The sequence below is a fragment of the Mastigoproctus giganteus genome, chromosome 6 (genome assembly GCF_048544385.1).
Source record: "Mastigoproctus giganteus isolate SK-2022 chromosome 6, ASM4854438v1, whole genome shotgun sequence".
NCBI lineage: Eukaryota > Metazoa > Arthropoda > Arachnida > Uropygi > Thelyphonidae > Mastigoproctus > Mastigoproctus giganteus.
Genome location: NC_143580.1, coordinates 179,840,027 through 179,855,546, shown reverse-complemented (window position 1 = coordinate 179,855,546; position 15,520 = coordinate 179,840,027). Strand labels below are relative to the sequence as shown.

The following is a 15,520-nucleotide window of genomic DNA, read 5'->3' as shown; positions in this document are numbered from 1 at the left end:
GAATTTTCAGATGATCAACAATAACAAAATACAGCGGTATCAGTCACTTCACATTTTTGCAGACAACGAAATTGTTCAAACTTTTTTTAAAAATATATTTTTGACATAATTTAATAAATGTAATGAAACCAAATGTCTTCGCTTTTGCATCGACGAGAGTTTTATTTGTTCCTTGAAGTTGTTTATTTAATATATTTAGTTTTTCAAAGATATCGGCTAAATAACTCACAAATGCTTTACCATCGACTGTTAACAGATGCTTCATTTTAGGTTTGTCACTTAAAAAGTCACTAATAGTATCAAATAGTTCCATAAATCTTTTCAAGCAGTTCCCTTTCGAGAGCCACCTTACTTCAGTGTGAAGTAAAAATCTCACATGGTCTTCATTTTGTTCTTCATAAAAAAGCTTGAAGAGACAAGTTTTCCCTATGAATAACACAATGCACAAGAAGCATTTCTGGATTCTCATCTTTCATCAATTTTAAGCAGCCATTTTTCTTGCCCATCATATTAGGAGCACCATCTGCAGCGCAAGATGTTATATTTTTCATTGATATATTATTGTCATCTAAGTAATTTTTTAGCTTATTATATATATCTTTGGAGGTAGTGGTGCTCTCTAATGATTTACAGAATAACATTTCTTCAGCAAAATTACCTTTATCAATATATCTTACATAAGTTATCAGTACGGCTTCACTGTCTCTCAAAGTTGAGTCATCCATTTGCACTGAGAATTTTCTTGTTTTCAGCTTTCCAACAAGTTGTATTTCAATATCTTCACTCATTTCATCTATTCTTCTGCTAACAGTATTGTTATTGAGTGGCATAGCTTTCACGTCTTTGTCATCTTTTTCCAGAACTGTTTTAAGAAATGCTGATATTGATGGTTTGATTAAATTTTCTCCTATAGTATGATTTTTCCCAGATTTAGCAATGAGTAAAGAAATTTCATAACTAGCCTCAAGAGTACGATTGACAGTTGCAGTATGAGCAATAAACAGAGACTTTACCAACAATTCTTCTTTTGTACAAGTTAAGTCATAGTAGGCGGTTGTTTTAAACTCTAGACGCAATTTTTGAATTGCCCCCCTGAACAATCAGATTTCCCCCATGTGGGGCGTGGGACCCACGTTGGGAAACACCGAGTTACAGTATTATAGTGAAATTAATTGGGTAATTGGGTTTTTAAGTTACAGTATTATAGTGAAATGTGTGTTCCCTTCACTGAAATCTTCAGTCATATAAAAAAATATATAAATAACGTAACATAAGTCTGAAGCTACGTAAGTCAGGGACATACTGTATAAAAAAATTTCCAGCAACCTACATAAAAAGTATGGTGATAGATAAAAAAAAAACAAAAAAAAAACTTACCACGCACTATTCGCGTGTCCAATATGATGTTTCCCTTTATTTTTTACAGTGTCATGTATGGTTTTGTCACCGACATTATAATGGTTCTTTACAGATTTAACAGATGTACTGTTTTCAAACTTTTGAATAATTTCAAGTTTTTGTTTAATTGAAAGAACAACTCTTGCATTTGCCCATCATTTTTGCGATTTCTAAACAAAAAAATAAAATAAAATAATAAAAATTCTGATATCCCTGACATAAATAACGAAACAAAATTTTATTTTTTTCTGTGCTGACTGAACACAGCAATTAACGCGACACACTAAAACAAACTAAACATTTGGTCTCTCTCTTTTTTTTTTTTTTTTTTTTTGATAATAGGTACACTAATCTCCCAATTACAACTTATAATGCCTCTTCTTATAGTCTGCTTATAGTTTTAGGTTACTTGTTCTTTTCCCATTAGTTCAATAAATGCCAACAGAAAAGTGTTACCCTAGCTGTTTTTGAAAGATTTATTACTGTTTCAGTATAGTAACGATGAGAAAACAAAATACAATGTTGTTGCTTATTTACAACTTGCAAAACATCTGTTTATAACTATTCTAGTTATTACTTGAATTTTATGATTTTTGGTCGATTTTTTTTTAAAATTTGGAGTCTCGAAGTGTCCTGGTTAATCTGATCCTGGTAAATCAAGAGTCTGCTGTATAGTCAAATTTTTATAAACACTTTGGAAGCAATAGCTTTTGAAGTGTTTTTTCCCTATGGTTTTTGTAAAGAAATTTTGCATAGGAAACTGTCATGCGACTATGCCACTATTTGACTTTTTGCTTGAAGAGTGGCATGGTACTGGACAAGCACTAACGATGTCTGCTTATAGTTTTAGGTTACTTGTTCTTTTCCCATTAGTTCAATAAATGCCAACAGAAAAGTGTTACCCTAGCTGTTTTTGAAAGATTTATTACTGTTTCAGTATAGTAACGATGAGAAAACAAAATACAATGTTCTCTCTCTACACTGCAGGAAAAAAGAGAGGTAGTTGCAAAATTTGAAATAAACCCGAAAACAGAACTAATAGTATCAAATATAATTTTTAAAAATTACTATTTTTTAAAAGTTTAACCTAAATGGGTATTTTTTATTTATCATGGAAATCCATTTTTATAAAACTGTGTCAATGAAATAGATTTTTAAATTTTTTTTTCATTAATTAGTATACAAGTATCTATATACATCAAAAATAAAATGTTAGTCAAAATATTTTTATTATTAGTTTTTTAAACTGAATAACCTAAGTGATTGCTTCTGTTTATCAGAGAACTCTAGTTTTGGAAAATTATAACAGTGTTATAAACAGATTTTTCATTCAAATTATTCCCAGTTAGTACAGCTATATGCACTCTTAACAGCCCAATGTGCACAATGGGAGTATAACAGATAAGGGTTCAAATTATAAGATAAATGGAGATAATCAGTATATTAACCACATCTACGTTCCATAAATGGAGAGGGACTAAGGAAGCATGGTAAAATAAGGTCTGGATTCCCCCCAACTCTTTATTTTACAAAAACAATACTGGACACTATCATCTTCACTATTTTATTCTTGCATTTCCTTTTACCCAGTTCACACTGTCACATTTTACCTTTATGCTATTTCTTTGCAAATGTCTGAAACTGAAAAATCAAATCTACATATAGTACACAAAGTAAATGAATTATCTTGTTCAGATCTTATAATATGCAGAAAATATATTTGTCTTCTTTAACATCACATCATGTTTATATGGCATTTACTGAAGGACACTGTTAAATCAAATTTAGCTTCATAGCACACACACAAAAAGTAAATGTTTTAAAAATTCCAAATTTAACGATGAAGCCATAAATTTTTTTTTTTTTTTTTTGATGGAAAAATTATGAATGAAAAAGAAAAAAAAAAAAACTATGTTAGGACTGAACAGAAGGATGGGTCAGAAAAACAAATGGAGTCTCCATTGTAAATCCAAAGAGCTAGTAGTTATTGTGCAAGGTCTCAATTTCTGAAACCGATTATTAGTGGTATCTGGTAATCAGTAGTATGATTATAACTTTGTCATATTCAAAATAAGGCCCATTATACATTAAGCATCAAAAAAATTGTCCCACCTAATAAAAGTATAGATTGATCTGAGTTTTGGTATACAAACAAGTGAAGCCAAGAAATTATTAAAAATATCAGAACAAAAGCTATTTATTTAATTTAAAAAAAAAGAAAGAAAAGAAAAAAAAGCAGCATACAACAGTACAACATATGATTTTCTCTGGTAATGATGCAAATCACAATTCATCTTGACACTGGATTTAAAAGGTGCTTGATATTCTTCAGAGCAAAGTATCTCCAACTTTTATAACTCATATACCTCACTGACATTTTTACTAATGGTAATTAATCTAAAAAAAGGTGAAAATGAGTAATTTAATTTTCTTTATAATGAAATGTTAAGTGAATTGCTGAAAAGAGTGGCATACCTGCAGTGAGCGAGAGCCGAGGTTTTTGAAACTGGTGTTAGTATACGTGTTAGGAAAACAAGATTTTCTGTTTTTATGTAGCTATAGTAAGGAAGAAATGCATTTCAAATTCTTATGCAAAAAAAAAAAAAAATAAATAAATAAATATATTACCCATACTGCATCTCATGGCTTGAGGACCACTGCTCTTGAGGGATATTCTTCCATGCCCGAGTTAATTGTTCCTTTAAAACCAAGCCACTGTGGTTTAGAATGGCTGAGGCACTGCAGAGAAATTGTCTGACTACATTAGTCCTAAAAAGCCAAAAGCTTGGCATTGTTGGAATGAAGGATTATTTTAACTGTCAAAGAAATTGCAAAGAATCAGGTCTAAGTACAGTTGCAATAACGCCAACCTGTGAGATTTCCTTTGTGGTGGGTGGGGAGTAGTGACCAATTATCCCCTACAGGATGGCTGTTTGCTATATCACGATTCCTGGTGTTCAAGTTGGCAAATTATCCCTTTCTCATACTGATGTTTTGTGTACTCAAGAACCTGAACTGTGGCTGTGTTCTGCCAGCCACTGGTGCTAACTGAATCTTGTCTAACGAACAAAAATTTGTTAGGAGGCCCATCCAGTTTCAGGGAGTTTGATGCACACCTCATTCAAAGTATTCAACTGAATATAAGTTGGTTACACATGTGTCTGGGAATCTTAACTTGCCAGACAAATGGCTCACCAATTTTCAGTTTTATTTTTTTTGACTCCCCCCCCCCCCAACTAATAACAGCATGTGTCACACTGATTATTCCAAAAAAAGCATGATTATCATATCCTGCTTATTTAGATAAAGCAGGATATAATGGAAATTTTCCGACATTCAGTGTATATTACACTTTCAATAAAGTTTTAATCAAGTTTAATGCAGTTTTTCTAAAATGACAGAATGTCTATAAAGACACTAATTGAAAAATTACCTTCTGAAATCCAAGAAGGCTCCCTGAAATGCTGGCCCGTCATTCTGGACTGAGACTCTCTGGAAAAACAAATAATTAGAGCAAATTATATTATATAGGATAATTCACAAATGGAAGATAATATTTTATGATAAAGTTCTGCATAAAATACAAACAAAAAAGGTTGAGGTATTTCCAATTTAAAGCAATCTTGTAGAGTTACAAGACATTGAGTATTTGTGATTGCATTAGCCACAGTTTTCTTCACTTTTTTTTTTTTTTTCAAAAGTACTTCATTTAAGCTATGCATTTGTTATGAAACCTAATGAATCAATGTGTTGTGACATTACTGCCCAATAATTTTTTTAAAATTACTGAAATATTTTTACACTATTATCATCAGTATTAGCAGTAAAATCATAAGAGACAGTTCAAATATAGAAAAGTTGAATGACTGAAAGAAAATGGAGTACAGAGTGTTCACATCAGCAGAATCTACTAAAAAAACTCTTGTTCTAGAGAAAATAAGTAATGCAGGATCATCTAGACAAGGCCATAATTATACTTCCGACACAGCATAGATTTGTTAAGGGGAAATCTTGTTTGACCAATTGGTTGGATACTACAATGTGATCACAAAGGAACTGGACACAAAAAATAATTTTGATATCATATACTTGGATTTCAGGAAAGCTTTTGATACTGTTGCACATAAAAGACTGCTGTACAAATTCGAGCAGTGTGGCATTAAAGGCATCATAAAAAAGCAAACCTTGCATTCAAAATACTTGTGATTTTATGTTTGTTTGTTTGTTATTTGGTTTTTAGGGGCATTAGTAACTAAGGCTATATTGCTCTGGGGATATGCAGTGGTCACTCCCTAACCTTTCCACATCCTACATATTTGGTGGTCAGGGGCTCGAACCCCAGTCTAATCAAGAAGCGTGTGCTACGCACTGCTGCTCCTGCCCACCTGGCTACGGAGGTGCCTTGTGATTTTATATAATGCTTTCTATCATCCTGTTAATCTACATGACTGCTGTCAAAACAAAGTTTTTGTTCAGGCCAGCAAACTTCTTTTTTCTGACTTAATGGGCTAGGGAGTGATTTCTTTATTCAAGAACTATTACTTCTGTGAAACTATTCCATGTCCAGTCAGACAGTCAGTCCAGACCAGCTTACGACCTAGCAGTTTTGAAAGAAGTACAACTCCAAATTGCCATGACAATGGTGTAAGCCCAGATAACACTGATCTGCATGAAAGGCCAAAATTGTTGATGAATGTAGTTTTGGGACCAATGTCAATATGCCTGTAGACTTTCAAGAGATTTCAACACCAGCTGAAATCTCTTGAAATCTCAGTAGTATTTATGAGTTATTTATAACTCATAAATACTACGGGGAGAATTATGATGAAAAGGCAAGAACTCCACAGGCAATTCTCACATCAAAGTGTGTCTGAGTTCCTCCAGGTAGTGATGTGGGAATGACTGAACATGATCACAAAACAGAAGTAAACAATGTCATAGAGTACAAGGAGCTGTATGTCTAAAAGAAAGAAAAAAAAAAAAAAGCCTTGAAAATAACACTTCGAAAAATTTCCAGTGCCAATGGCCAAGGAAATGGTAAGGTAGAATTATCAGAAGAAATGAGAGCATTCATCTGAATATCACTCTATAGAAGAAACAGCTGAAACAAGTTAAGATTCAATTGATCCCCATGAATGAACTCAAAAAAAAAAACAAAAAAAAAAAACTACATCATAAAAGATGCTAGTTCATGTTTATGAGTGTGTAATTCCATCTCCTAATGACGAGATTCCAGATGATTTTGTTCCATCAATGACTGACAAACCATCAAATGAGGCATTCAATTCAATGTCATCACCTACCTCAGCATGTATCGGACACCATTAAATTTTGTTTTTGCTATTTTTGAAAATTTTAAAATTTTGTTTTTGCTGTTTTTGGAGAATTTTAAAATTTTGTTTTTGCTGCATATTATTTTAATGTAACTATTCAAATTATATCTGCATTTGCTTCCCTTAATTATTTGCATCTTATTTAATTATTAATAATTTATTCTGCTCATTAACCCTCCGACTGGTGCACCAAATTTATAAATTCACTAAACATCTTTCCTTTCATACAACACTCACTTTGCCGATTAAAAAAAAACAAAAAAAAAAAAAAAAAAATTCAAAATTGTTCACTTTTTTGAATGGCATCATAATTTTCAATCTTTTATGGGCACAACTGTGAAAAATCCATTGATTCCTATTGGAAATACATATTTTTAATTAATTTTTAAACCCCACTCCTCAATGTGCTTTAAGCATGCACTTTTTATAGCATGTTTTTTAAAGCTTGCTTTTGCATTATCTTTACTATCAGCAAACAAAACTTGAATGAAACAAAATTTAAAACACTTGCACACATCAGTGAATGGATTTCACAGAGATGCTTACTGCAGACCTAAGTGCCATCTGATGCTAGCGAGTGTTTTTTTATTATATGTTATGGATGCCACTAATCTTAAATTCTTGATTTACAGTGCTTGATAATTATATGCAATAATTGGTATTACGCCAATATAATTGGGCAGTATTGCATATAATTGGGCTGTATTAGGCTTCATTAGAAGTCTAATACAACTCAACTTCTTTAACAAAGGAATTAATGATATATATCTGTATCATTGAAATTAATTATACAGATAGGCCAATTAGTATTATGAAGTTATTAAATAAAATAACTTCATAAAACTAACTAGCCCATTAGTTCACTATTCTTGAAGTTCTTGATTATATGATCTCCTTTCTCAAAGTTTTATTACAAAAAAAAAGAAACACAGTAGACCCTCGCTAATTTGGATTACATGATAATCCCGATTAACAAAGCAAGAGATAGCCCTAAAAGATAAAAACCTTAGAACACAAATAAATAGAAAACTTAATAATATAGCATTAGAATTAGTAGAGGCATACGATGCAAGAAAGCAAGCTTATGCAGCATCAGCCAAAAAAAAAGAAACTCCCCCACTCCCATTCATTCCAAATGCCTGTCCAGTCATTGAGGCTATTAGCTTCCACAACAAAAGATGGAAGCCTGTTCCACCAATCAACTACCCGTTGGCTAAAGGCAAATTTCCACACATCTATTCTACAACTATCTTTCCTCAATTTGAAACTGTGCCCCTTCAAGTTCTTAATCTGAGCAAGAGGAAGAATCCCATCAGCATTCAGCTTGCTCAACCCATTCAAGGCCTTATACACCTCAATCAGATCACCTCGCAGGTGCCTACTTTCCAGGCACTGCAATTTGCAGAACTTAAGCCTTTCTTGGTAAGAGCACCCCTTTGTTCCCCTCAACAATCTTGTTGCCCCTTCTTTGTACTCGTTCTAGCAACACTACATCCTTCCTAAAATGAGGTCTACAGACCTGTACACAGTACTCTAGATGTGGCCTGACCATTGCCTTGTATAACGGGATAATCACCTCCCTGTCCGTGCTAGCAAAATTCTTATATATCATTGACAAGACTCCATGACCTTCCCTGCTCAGCAAATTTCATATTTGACTGCACAATTACCCCCAGGTCTTGTTTACTTTCACTTCCCTGAGTGTAGTACCGCACAGTTGGTACGTTACTCTGAAGTCACTGCTACCCATATGCAGTACTTTGCATTTGTCAATGTTAAACTTCAGTTGCCACTCCTCAGCCCATTTTCCCAACTTATCTAGATCCAGTTGGAGTAGCATACTGTCTTTAACAACCCTGCCAACCTTTGTATCATCTGCAAACTTGGACATTAAACCTGATATACCTTCATCAATATCACTGATAAATATACAAAACAACAATGAGCCCAGCACCGAACCCTGGGGAATTCCACTAATAACATTTGTCCATGAAGAGCAGTGTCCATTGATTACCACTCTCTGTCATCTCCCGCTCAACCATCCCTTTATCCATTGTAGCAACTTACCCTTAATGCCATACTTCTCCAATTTTTACAGCAGTCTTCCATGTGCAAAAGTATCAAAAGCTTTCCTGAAATCCGAGTACATGATATTAGAATTATTTTTGGCATTGTTCCTTTGTGATGTTAAAGGGAGATCTTGTCTGACCAATTTTATTATATTAGTATATAATAAAATTGGTCAGACAAGATCTCCCTTTAACAAACCCATGCTGTCTTAACTATTACTGCAGTCTTGTCTAGATGATCCTGCAATGCTTGTTTAACCAGTGATTCCATTATTTTCTCCAGAACACAAGTTAAACTAACAGGTTAGTTGTGTCACCTTTTGAATCCCCTTTGTGAATTGGTGATACATTTGCACACCTCCAGTCCATGGGGACCTCCCCCGAGTCCAAGAGAGCTCTCATAATTATGGCTAAGGGTTTGCTTACTTCCTTTGCTGCCTCCTTTAATATAACTGGATAGATCCTGTCCACCCCAGATGGCTTCCTTAGGTTTAACAACTTCAACAATTTCTCCTCCACTTTGCTCTCAGTTATTACAAAATCACTTAGCTCCCTGTTAGAGTTTGATAAATTTCTGGCACTCTCCTCATTGAATAACTCCTCGTGTGAATGTAGATGCAAAATACTCATTCAGTTTATCAGCTACCTGAGCATCATCATCAATAGCCAACCCATCTATGTTAAGTAGTCCAATCTGATTCATCCTTTTCCTTCTAGAGTTTACATAAGTAAAGAACTCTTTGCTGTTTTTCTTTGCATCCTTTGCCAAAGATTTCTCGTAATCTGCCTTAGCCTGCCTAACCTCCTTTGTGACTTGATTACAGACTAGTTTATACTTGCCATAGGCTTCTATGTCACCTGATACTTTATATGCATCCCATACATTCTTCTTCTCTGCTACGAGCCTCATTAATTCATCTGATATCCATTTAGGCCTAAACCTTGAACAGTATTTCTTAGTTGGAATGAAAAGCCTCCAAAATTAAGTCCCTGAAGGCTTCCCATTTAGAATTCAACGTTGCTAACATCATCAGTTGATCCCACTGTACAGATTTAGAATATACGTAGTGCTGATGAAAATAAATTTAAAAAATATCACCGTAGAGCCTTTATTTAAAAACTATAAAAAGACAATACATTTATCTGTCGATAGAAGACTCAGAAATTGTATAGCAAACTTTTGATTTATGGGGATCGCATTAATCAGGACACTTCAAGACTCCAAAGTTAAAAATATATATATTCACTGGAAATCATAAAATTCAAGTAATAAATAATAGGTATAAACAAGAATAGGTATAAACAGATGTTTTTCAAGTTGTAAATAAGCTACAAGAAGTAGCTTATAAGTTGTGATTGGGAAACAAATGTACCTATTGTCCCGCAACCTCTGCTGCCGCTAAAAAAAAAAAAAAAAAACCCCAATGGAAAGAACAAATGTTTAGTTTGATTTAGTGTGTCGTGTTGATTGTTGTGTTTCGTCGTACCACAAAGACAAATTTTGTTTTGTTATTTATGTCAGGAGTTTTGAAAATTTTTTTTTATTGTAAATATTTTTTTTTTTTGTTTAGAAATTGCAAAAATGATGAATAAATGCAAAAGAATTGTGCTTTCAATTGAAAAAAAAACTTGAAATTATTCATGTTTGAAAACGGTGCATTCATTAAATCTTTAATGAACTATTATAATGTTGGTAACCAAACCATTCATGATATCATAAAAAATAAAGGGAAGCTATTAGATTTTGTGGGTACATCTGATAGTGCTAAAGTCATGACTATCAGAAAAATGGTAAAACAGTCTACATATGAGGACCTCAACAAGGCAATGGTGTTGTAGTTTGGCCAACAATTATATAAACACATAATATATAAAATAAGTATATACATATAAAGAAGAAGTATGCAAATGAAGCAATATAAACAATAACACCCATCCAACTCAGAGCCAACAAACAACAATACTGAACAACATGCAAGACAAATGTGATGTCTCTCTCTGTGCAGTCAGAGTGACTCATCTGCCTTCCCATATGTCTTTTAAAGTACAGTACAACTGTGAAAGAATTTTTTGTATTTTGATCCAGATTATCCAACATCCAGATTAACTATAACCAGATTATCGAGGGTTTACTGTAATTGATATTCGTTACATGATATGTTTGTGGCATGTTCTTAATTCCACTGATAAATCAGCTATGAAATTTGGCTCTATTACAGATGATCAATATAGGTGAACCACCTGAATACTTTGGCATGCCTAATATAATTAAATCTTTGCCCATTCCTCTAAGTTGAAACAAGAAAGTTAAAAAAACTAGTAAAGCTTGTAGGATTTTGATGAGGAATGCATATGGAATAACAACACTGGCAGAGAATTAACAGAAATACTGAAAGTGGAAGGGAATAAGTAGTTCATACAGGAAATAAAAATGAAAAATGGGTCACTGTAGTAGGTAGTGCTCAAGCTCAAGTAGCCCTCACTTTCATTTGGAAGAAAGGAAAAGTATAGAAATTTTGATCCCAAAGGTAGTGTGGTAATGATTGAGTATCATAATAAAACATCATAATTAATAAAAAGAAAGTAGCACATAAATAAGGGGTTTCAACCTTTAAATATGTGCATATTTTGTCTCAAAGTTTCAGCTCATTACTTCACATTATGTACGTTGATATTTTTTCTGTTTTTAATATTACCAATTGACAATATGAAATATGATAAAAAAAAAAAAAAGAAACAAATAACTGACAGTTTATGCTTACTATATAAAATTAAATATAATAAATGTATCTGAAAACCAACTGTTTCTTATTCATTCTGTTTACCTGCCTTTAACCATACATTTTCTAGTATTACTAGATGGCATTTAATAATTAAAACTTTCAGGATAAACAGGAGGAAAAACTTACTCTTGAAAAACTTTGTCTGAATCCCATTCTCTTCTCCATTCTCCAGTAGGTTTCTGTTGCCTAGCAATACGTTCTTTATCTATATTTTGCCTTTCTGCTTTCCATTCATCATATTCTCGTCTTTCTCTCCCTGTCATTCTAAGTGACATTTCCAACCTATTGCGTGGTGGATCCTTTGGATGTTCCTAGGAGTAAACAGGTACCACCATATGTGAATCAGTAAGAAATTCTTAGTAAACAAAAATTTAAACCATATTTTATTACTGTTCTGTATACAGAGAATAGGCTTAGTATGAATGATTTTTTTTTTTTTTTTTTTTATAATTTCCTGTACCAACAAAGATTTGTAGAAGTTTCCTGCCAAGATACTCAACTAATTTCATGTTGGATATTATGAGAAACCTAGGAAGTAAATGCTTCTTTTATGCTCTGCTTTCTGTGCATGGCCCAAGTGTATTCTTAATCAACTTAAACAGTGCAATTTTTATCAGCATATGTACAAGGGAAATTCAATAAGTTATCTACCTAAGGTACTTATTTCAATGATTCATAATTTATCATGTTCCTATATATCTCAACTTGAATCATACTAATTTTGAGACCACTATGTTTTTAGGTTGCACTGCTGTAACAGAAAGGAAGACACCTGTATCAAATTATGGATTTGCTGGAATTAGAGCACTGTTCAGTCATCAAGTTTCTCACCAAAGACAGAAATAGGCCAAAGGCTATTCATGAAAGGATGGTGGCTGTGTACGGCAACAGTGTATCTTCAGAGTACAAGGTGAAATTCTGGTCAAAACAATTCAAGTGGAGTAGGGAGTCCATCGAAGATGATCCACATCCAGGAAGGCCTGTGATAGTGACCACTTCAGAAATGTGCCAAGCTGTGGAAACCCTTGTGCTCAATGGCAGATGTTTAAAGGTGTCCAAATATCTCTAGGGAATGTGACATATCTGAGAGAACAGTTATAACCATCCTCCATGAACATTTGGGTATGACCAAGGTCAGTGCAGTGGGGGGGGGGGGTCCCAGATTTCTAACCCTTGTGAAAACATAATTCAGACAGTGTTGTGAGGAGAATTTAGAGCTTTATGGAAGGATTGTTACGGGTGATAAAACATGGGTTCATCACTGAGATCCTGAGTCCAAGCAAGAATCAATGCAATGGAAGCACAAGGGTTCTTCACCACCCAAAAAATTTCGGACACAACCTTCAGCTGGCAAGATTATGGCCACCATTTTTTGGGATGCTGAGGAAATTTTATACATTCACTACTTGGAACACAAGCAGACAGTCACCGGAGTGTCATATGCATCCCTACTGTACAACCTAAGGGAAGTCATAAAGGAAAAATGCCATGGAAAACTTTCCAGAGGTGTGCTGCTTGTTCATGACAGTGCACCAGGGCACATGTCACATACTGTTGCTGCTGCTTTGAGTGACTGTTACTTTTCAGAACTTACCCATCCACCTTACAGGCCCGATCTGGCCTCCAGTGACTATTTCCTGTTTTGACACCTCAAGAAACATGTACGTGGATGTCGCTTTACTGATGATAATGAATTGAAGTCTGCTGCTCTGCATTCTTTGATGGACAGGCAGAGAATTTTATGTCTGGTATTTCCTCATCGCCAACAAAATGTAACAAGTGTATTCAAGTTCAGAAGAATTACGATGAAAAATAAAAACAGATTTTTGCCTCTATCTCATTTCCTTCATAGGTAGGTAGATAATTTTTTGAACACCCCTCGTAATTTTCCAAATTAACTTTATTTTCTTAAATATAATCTGCCCCCCAAAGTTTCAAATAACACTGGTTCAGGTTTGCCATCTTTACATGCACAATGGTTTTTGTAAAACATCCTAAAAGAACAAATTGATGAACAAATCATTAACTGTAAGTGTATTTTTGAATCTTGTGCAAATTTACATGCACATTGCACATCTATAACAAAGAACAAGTTTTACATTCACACAAGCTAACAAGTTCTCTCCAGCAACACACTAAGATCTAACACCATTTGAAGTTTTCAAGCTTCAATCATATATATTAATCAGCAATTATCAATATGCTACTGACATTAATTTTGACATGCAGAATTAACTAGGCTCAAAGAAAATTTGTTAGCATTGGTAACTCAAAAAATGTAGACATGCAAGATGTTAACAAGTGCTACAAGCAGCAAATATAATCTTCTCCAATGTATTTCATTAAATTTCAATTATTTGCAAATGATAACAATTGTATAATGCTTCTCACTAAGGCTAATCCAAACAAAAACATATGGTTTCCTGTTGAGAAAAATATTGTGAGACATTTGAAAAACTAACTGTTACCTTAATCGTAAAGTGATACAAAATTATATTTACTTATCAACACAGTTGTTTCATTTCTTTAGGATAAATTACAACTTCTAACACTGCACTTCAAGGCATAAATTCCACTCTTTTAACATATGGAGCATTGTTATTGCTTTATCCTTCTTAGTTTCTCACATCACATGATAGTATTACTGCATCAGCTGGTATGCTGTTTCATGAGAGAAAATTAACAAGTTAACAATGAGAGAAATACCTGCTGAATTATTTTAACAAGATCACAAGCACAGGGATGCAAGGTAAAACTGAACTATTGTATTAAACGTAAAGCAATTTCTCTTACAATCAATAATTCCACATACGATTTCTGTAACATTTAAGGTTAACATAAATATCTAGTAGGCTTAAAGTAGTTTACAAATTTTCTGATTAACGTGTCGACTGAAAAAAATTCAAAGCAATGGTGCAGAATATGTTTCAGAAGAATACATTAAATTCTTTTTACAAGAGTACCGGCGCCTCCGTAGCCAGGTGGGAAGGAGCAGCAGTGCGTAGCACACGCTTCTTGATTAGACCGGGGTTCGAGCCCGTCACCACCAAATACGGAGGATGCGGAAAGGTTAAGGAATGACCACCGCATATCCTGGAGCAATATGGCCTTAGTTGCTAATGCTCCTAAAAACCAAACAACAACAACAACAACAACAACAACAAGAGTACCAAGTTACAGACTACACCATAATATTTCTTCTTTTGTGCTATCTCCTAAAAGATGGTCAGCAACCTCCACAGCAAATGTAGTGGTCACTGACATCTGGTAGTACTGAATAGCTGCTCAGCGTTCAGTCCTATTCAATTCTCGACAGCCTAGATATTTGAACTTGTCGACATGGCATGCCATATGACTGGCATATTCTTATTTTATATTCAAATTATAAACTAACTTCAAAATAAACATGTGGTAGGTAATGCTTTATGGCCATGTTTGATATACTGATTTGCTTTCTTTTTTCCATTTTTCTTTCATTAAAGCACCGTTATCAGCTTTCTATTTAACATGGGGGGAAGTGTTGGTGTCACCCCATTAAGTACCATGAGCTTAGTCTTGCTGACATTAATCCTGAGGCCCTTCTTTCACTTTCCTTATTCACATGATTGAGAAGTATCAGTAAGTCCTGCATATTAGTTGTACAAAGTAGTGTTATCTGCATAGTGAAAATTGTTAATCACTTTACCATTGATAGATATTCCCTCATTTCTTCCATCTAATGCTCTCTTGAAAATGACATCCAAGTAAATGTTAAACAGGAGGGGTGAGAGTACACATCCTTGCTTCATTCCACATTCAATGTTGATGTTTTTTGTCTTTCTGCATTCAACTACAATGCCCCTTGGTTCCTGATTAAATGGATGTCCTTTTTGTTAAGGCTGGACTACTCAAGGATCTTAATGAGCTTGGTGTGTTGGATTCAATCAAAGACCTTCTC

At 33.9% G+C, this 15,520-nt stretch overlaps 1 protein-coding gene across 1 annotated transcript in view; it reads right to left on the bottom strand.

Annotated features, from left to right (window-relative positions):
* Positions 1 to 15,520, bottom strand: part of LOC150084780 (uncharacterized) — a 133,373-nt gene that overhangs the window by 12,586 nt on the left and 105,267 nt on the right. Inside the window, exons 7-8 of the mRNA XM_090376353.1 lie at positions 11,710 to 11,894; positions 4,832 to 4,890 (exon numbers count right to left, since the gene is read on the bottom strand). Coding sequence (XP_090232479.1) covers positions 4,832 to 4,890; positions 11,710 to 11,894 — 244 coding nt within the window. The remainder of the gene's footprint in view (positions 1 to 4,831; positions 4,891 to 11,709; positions 11,895 to 15,520) is intronic.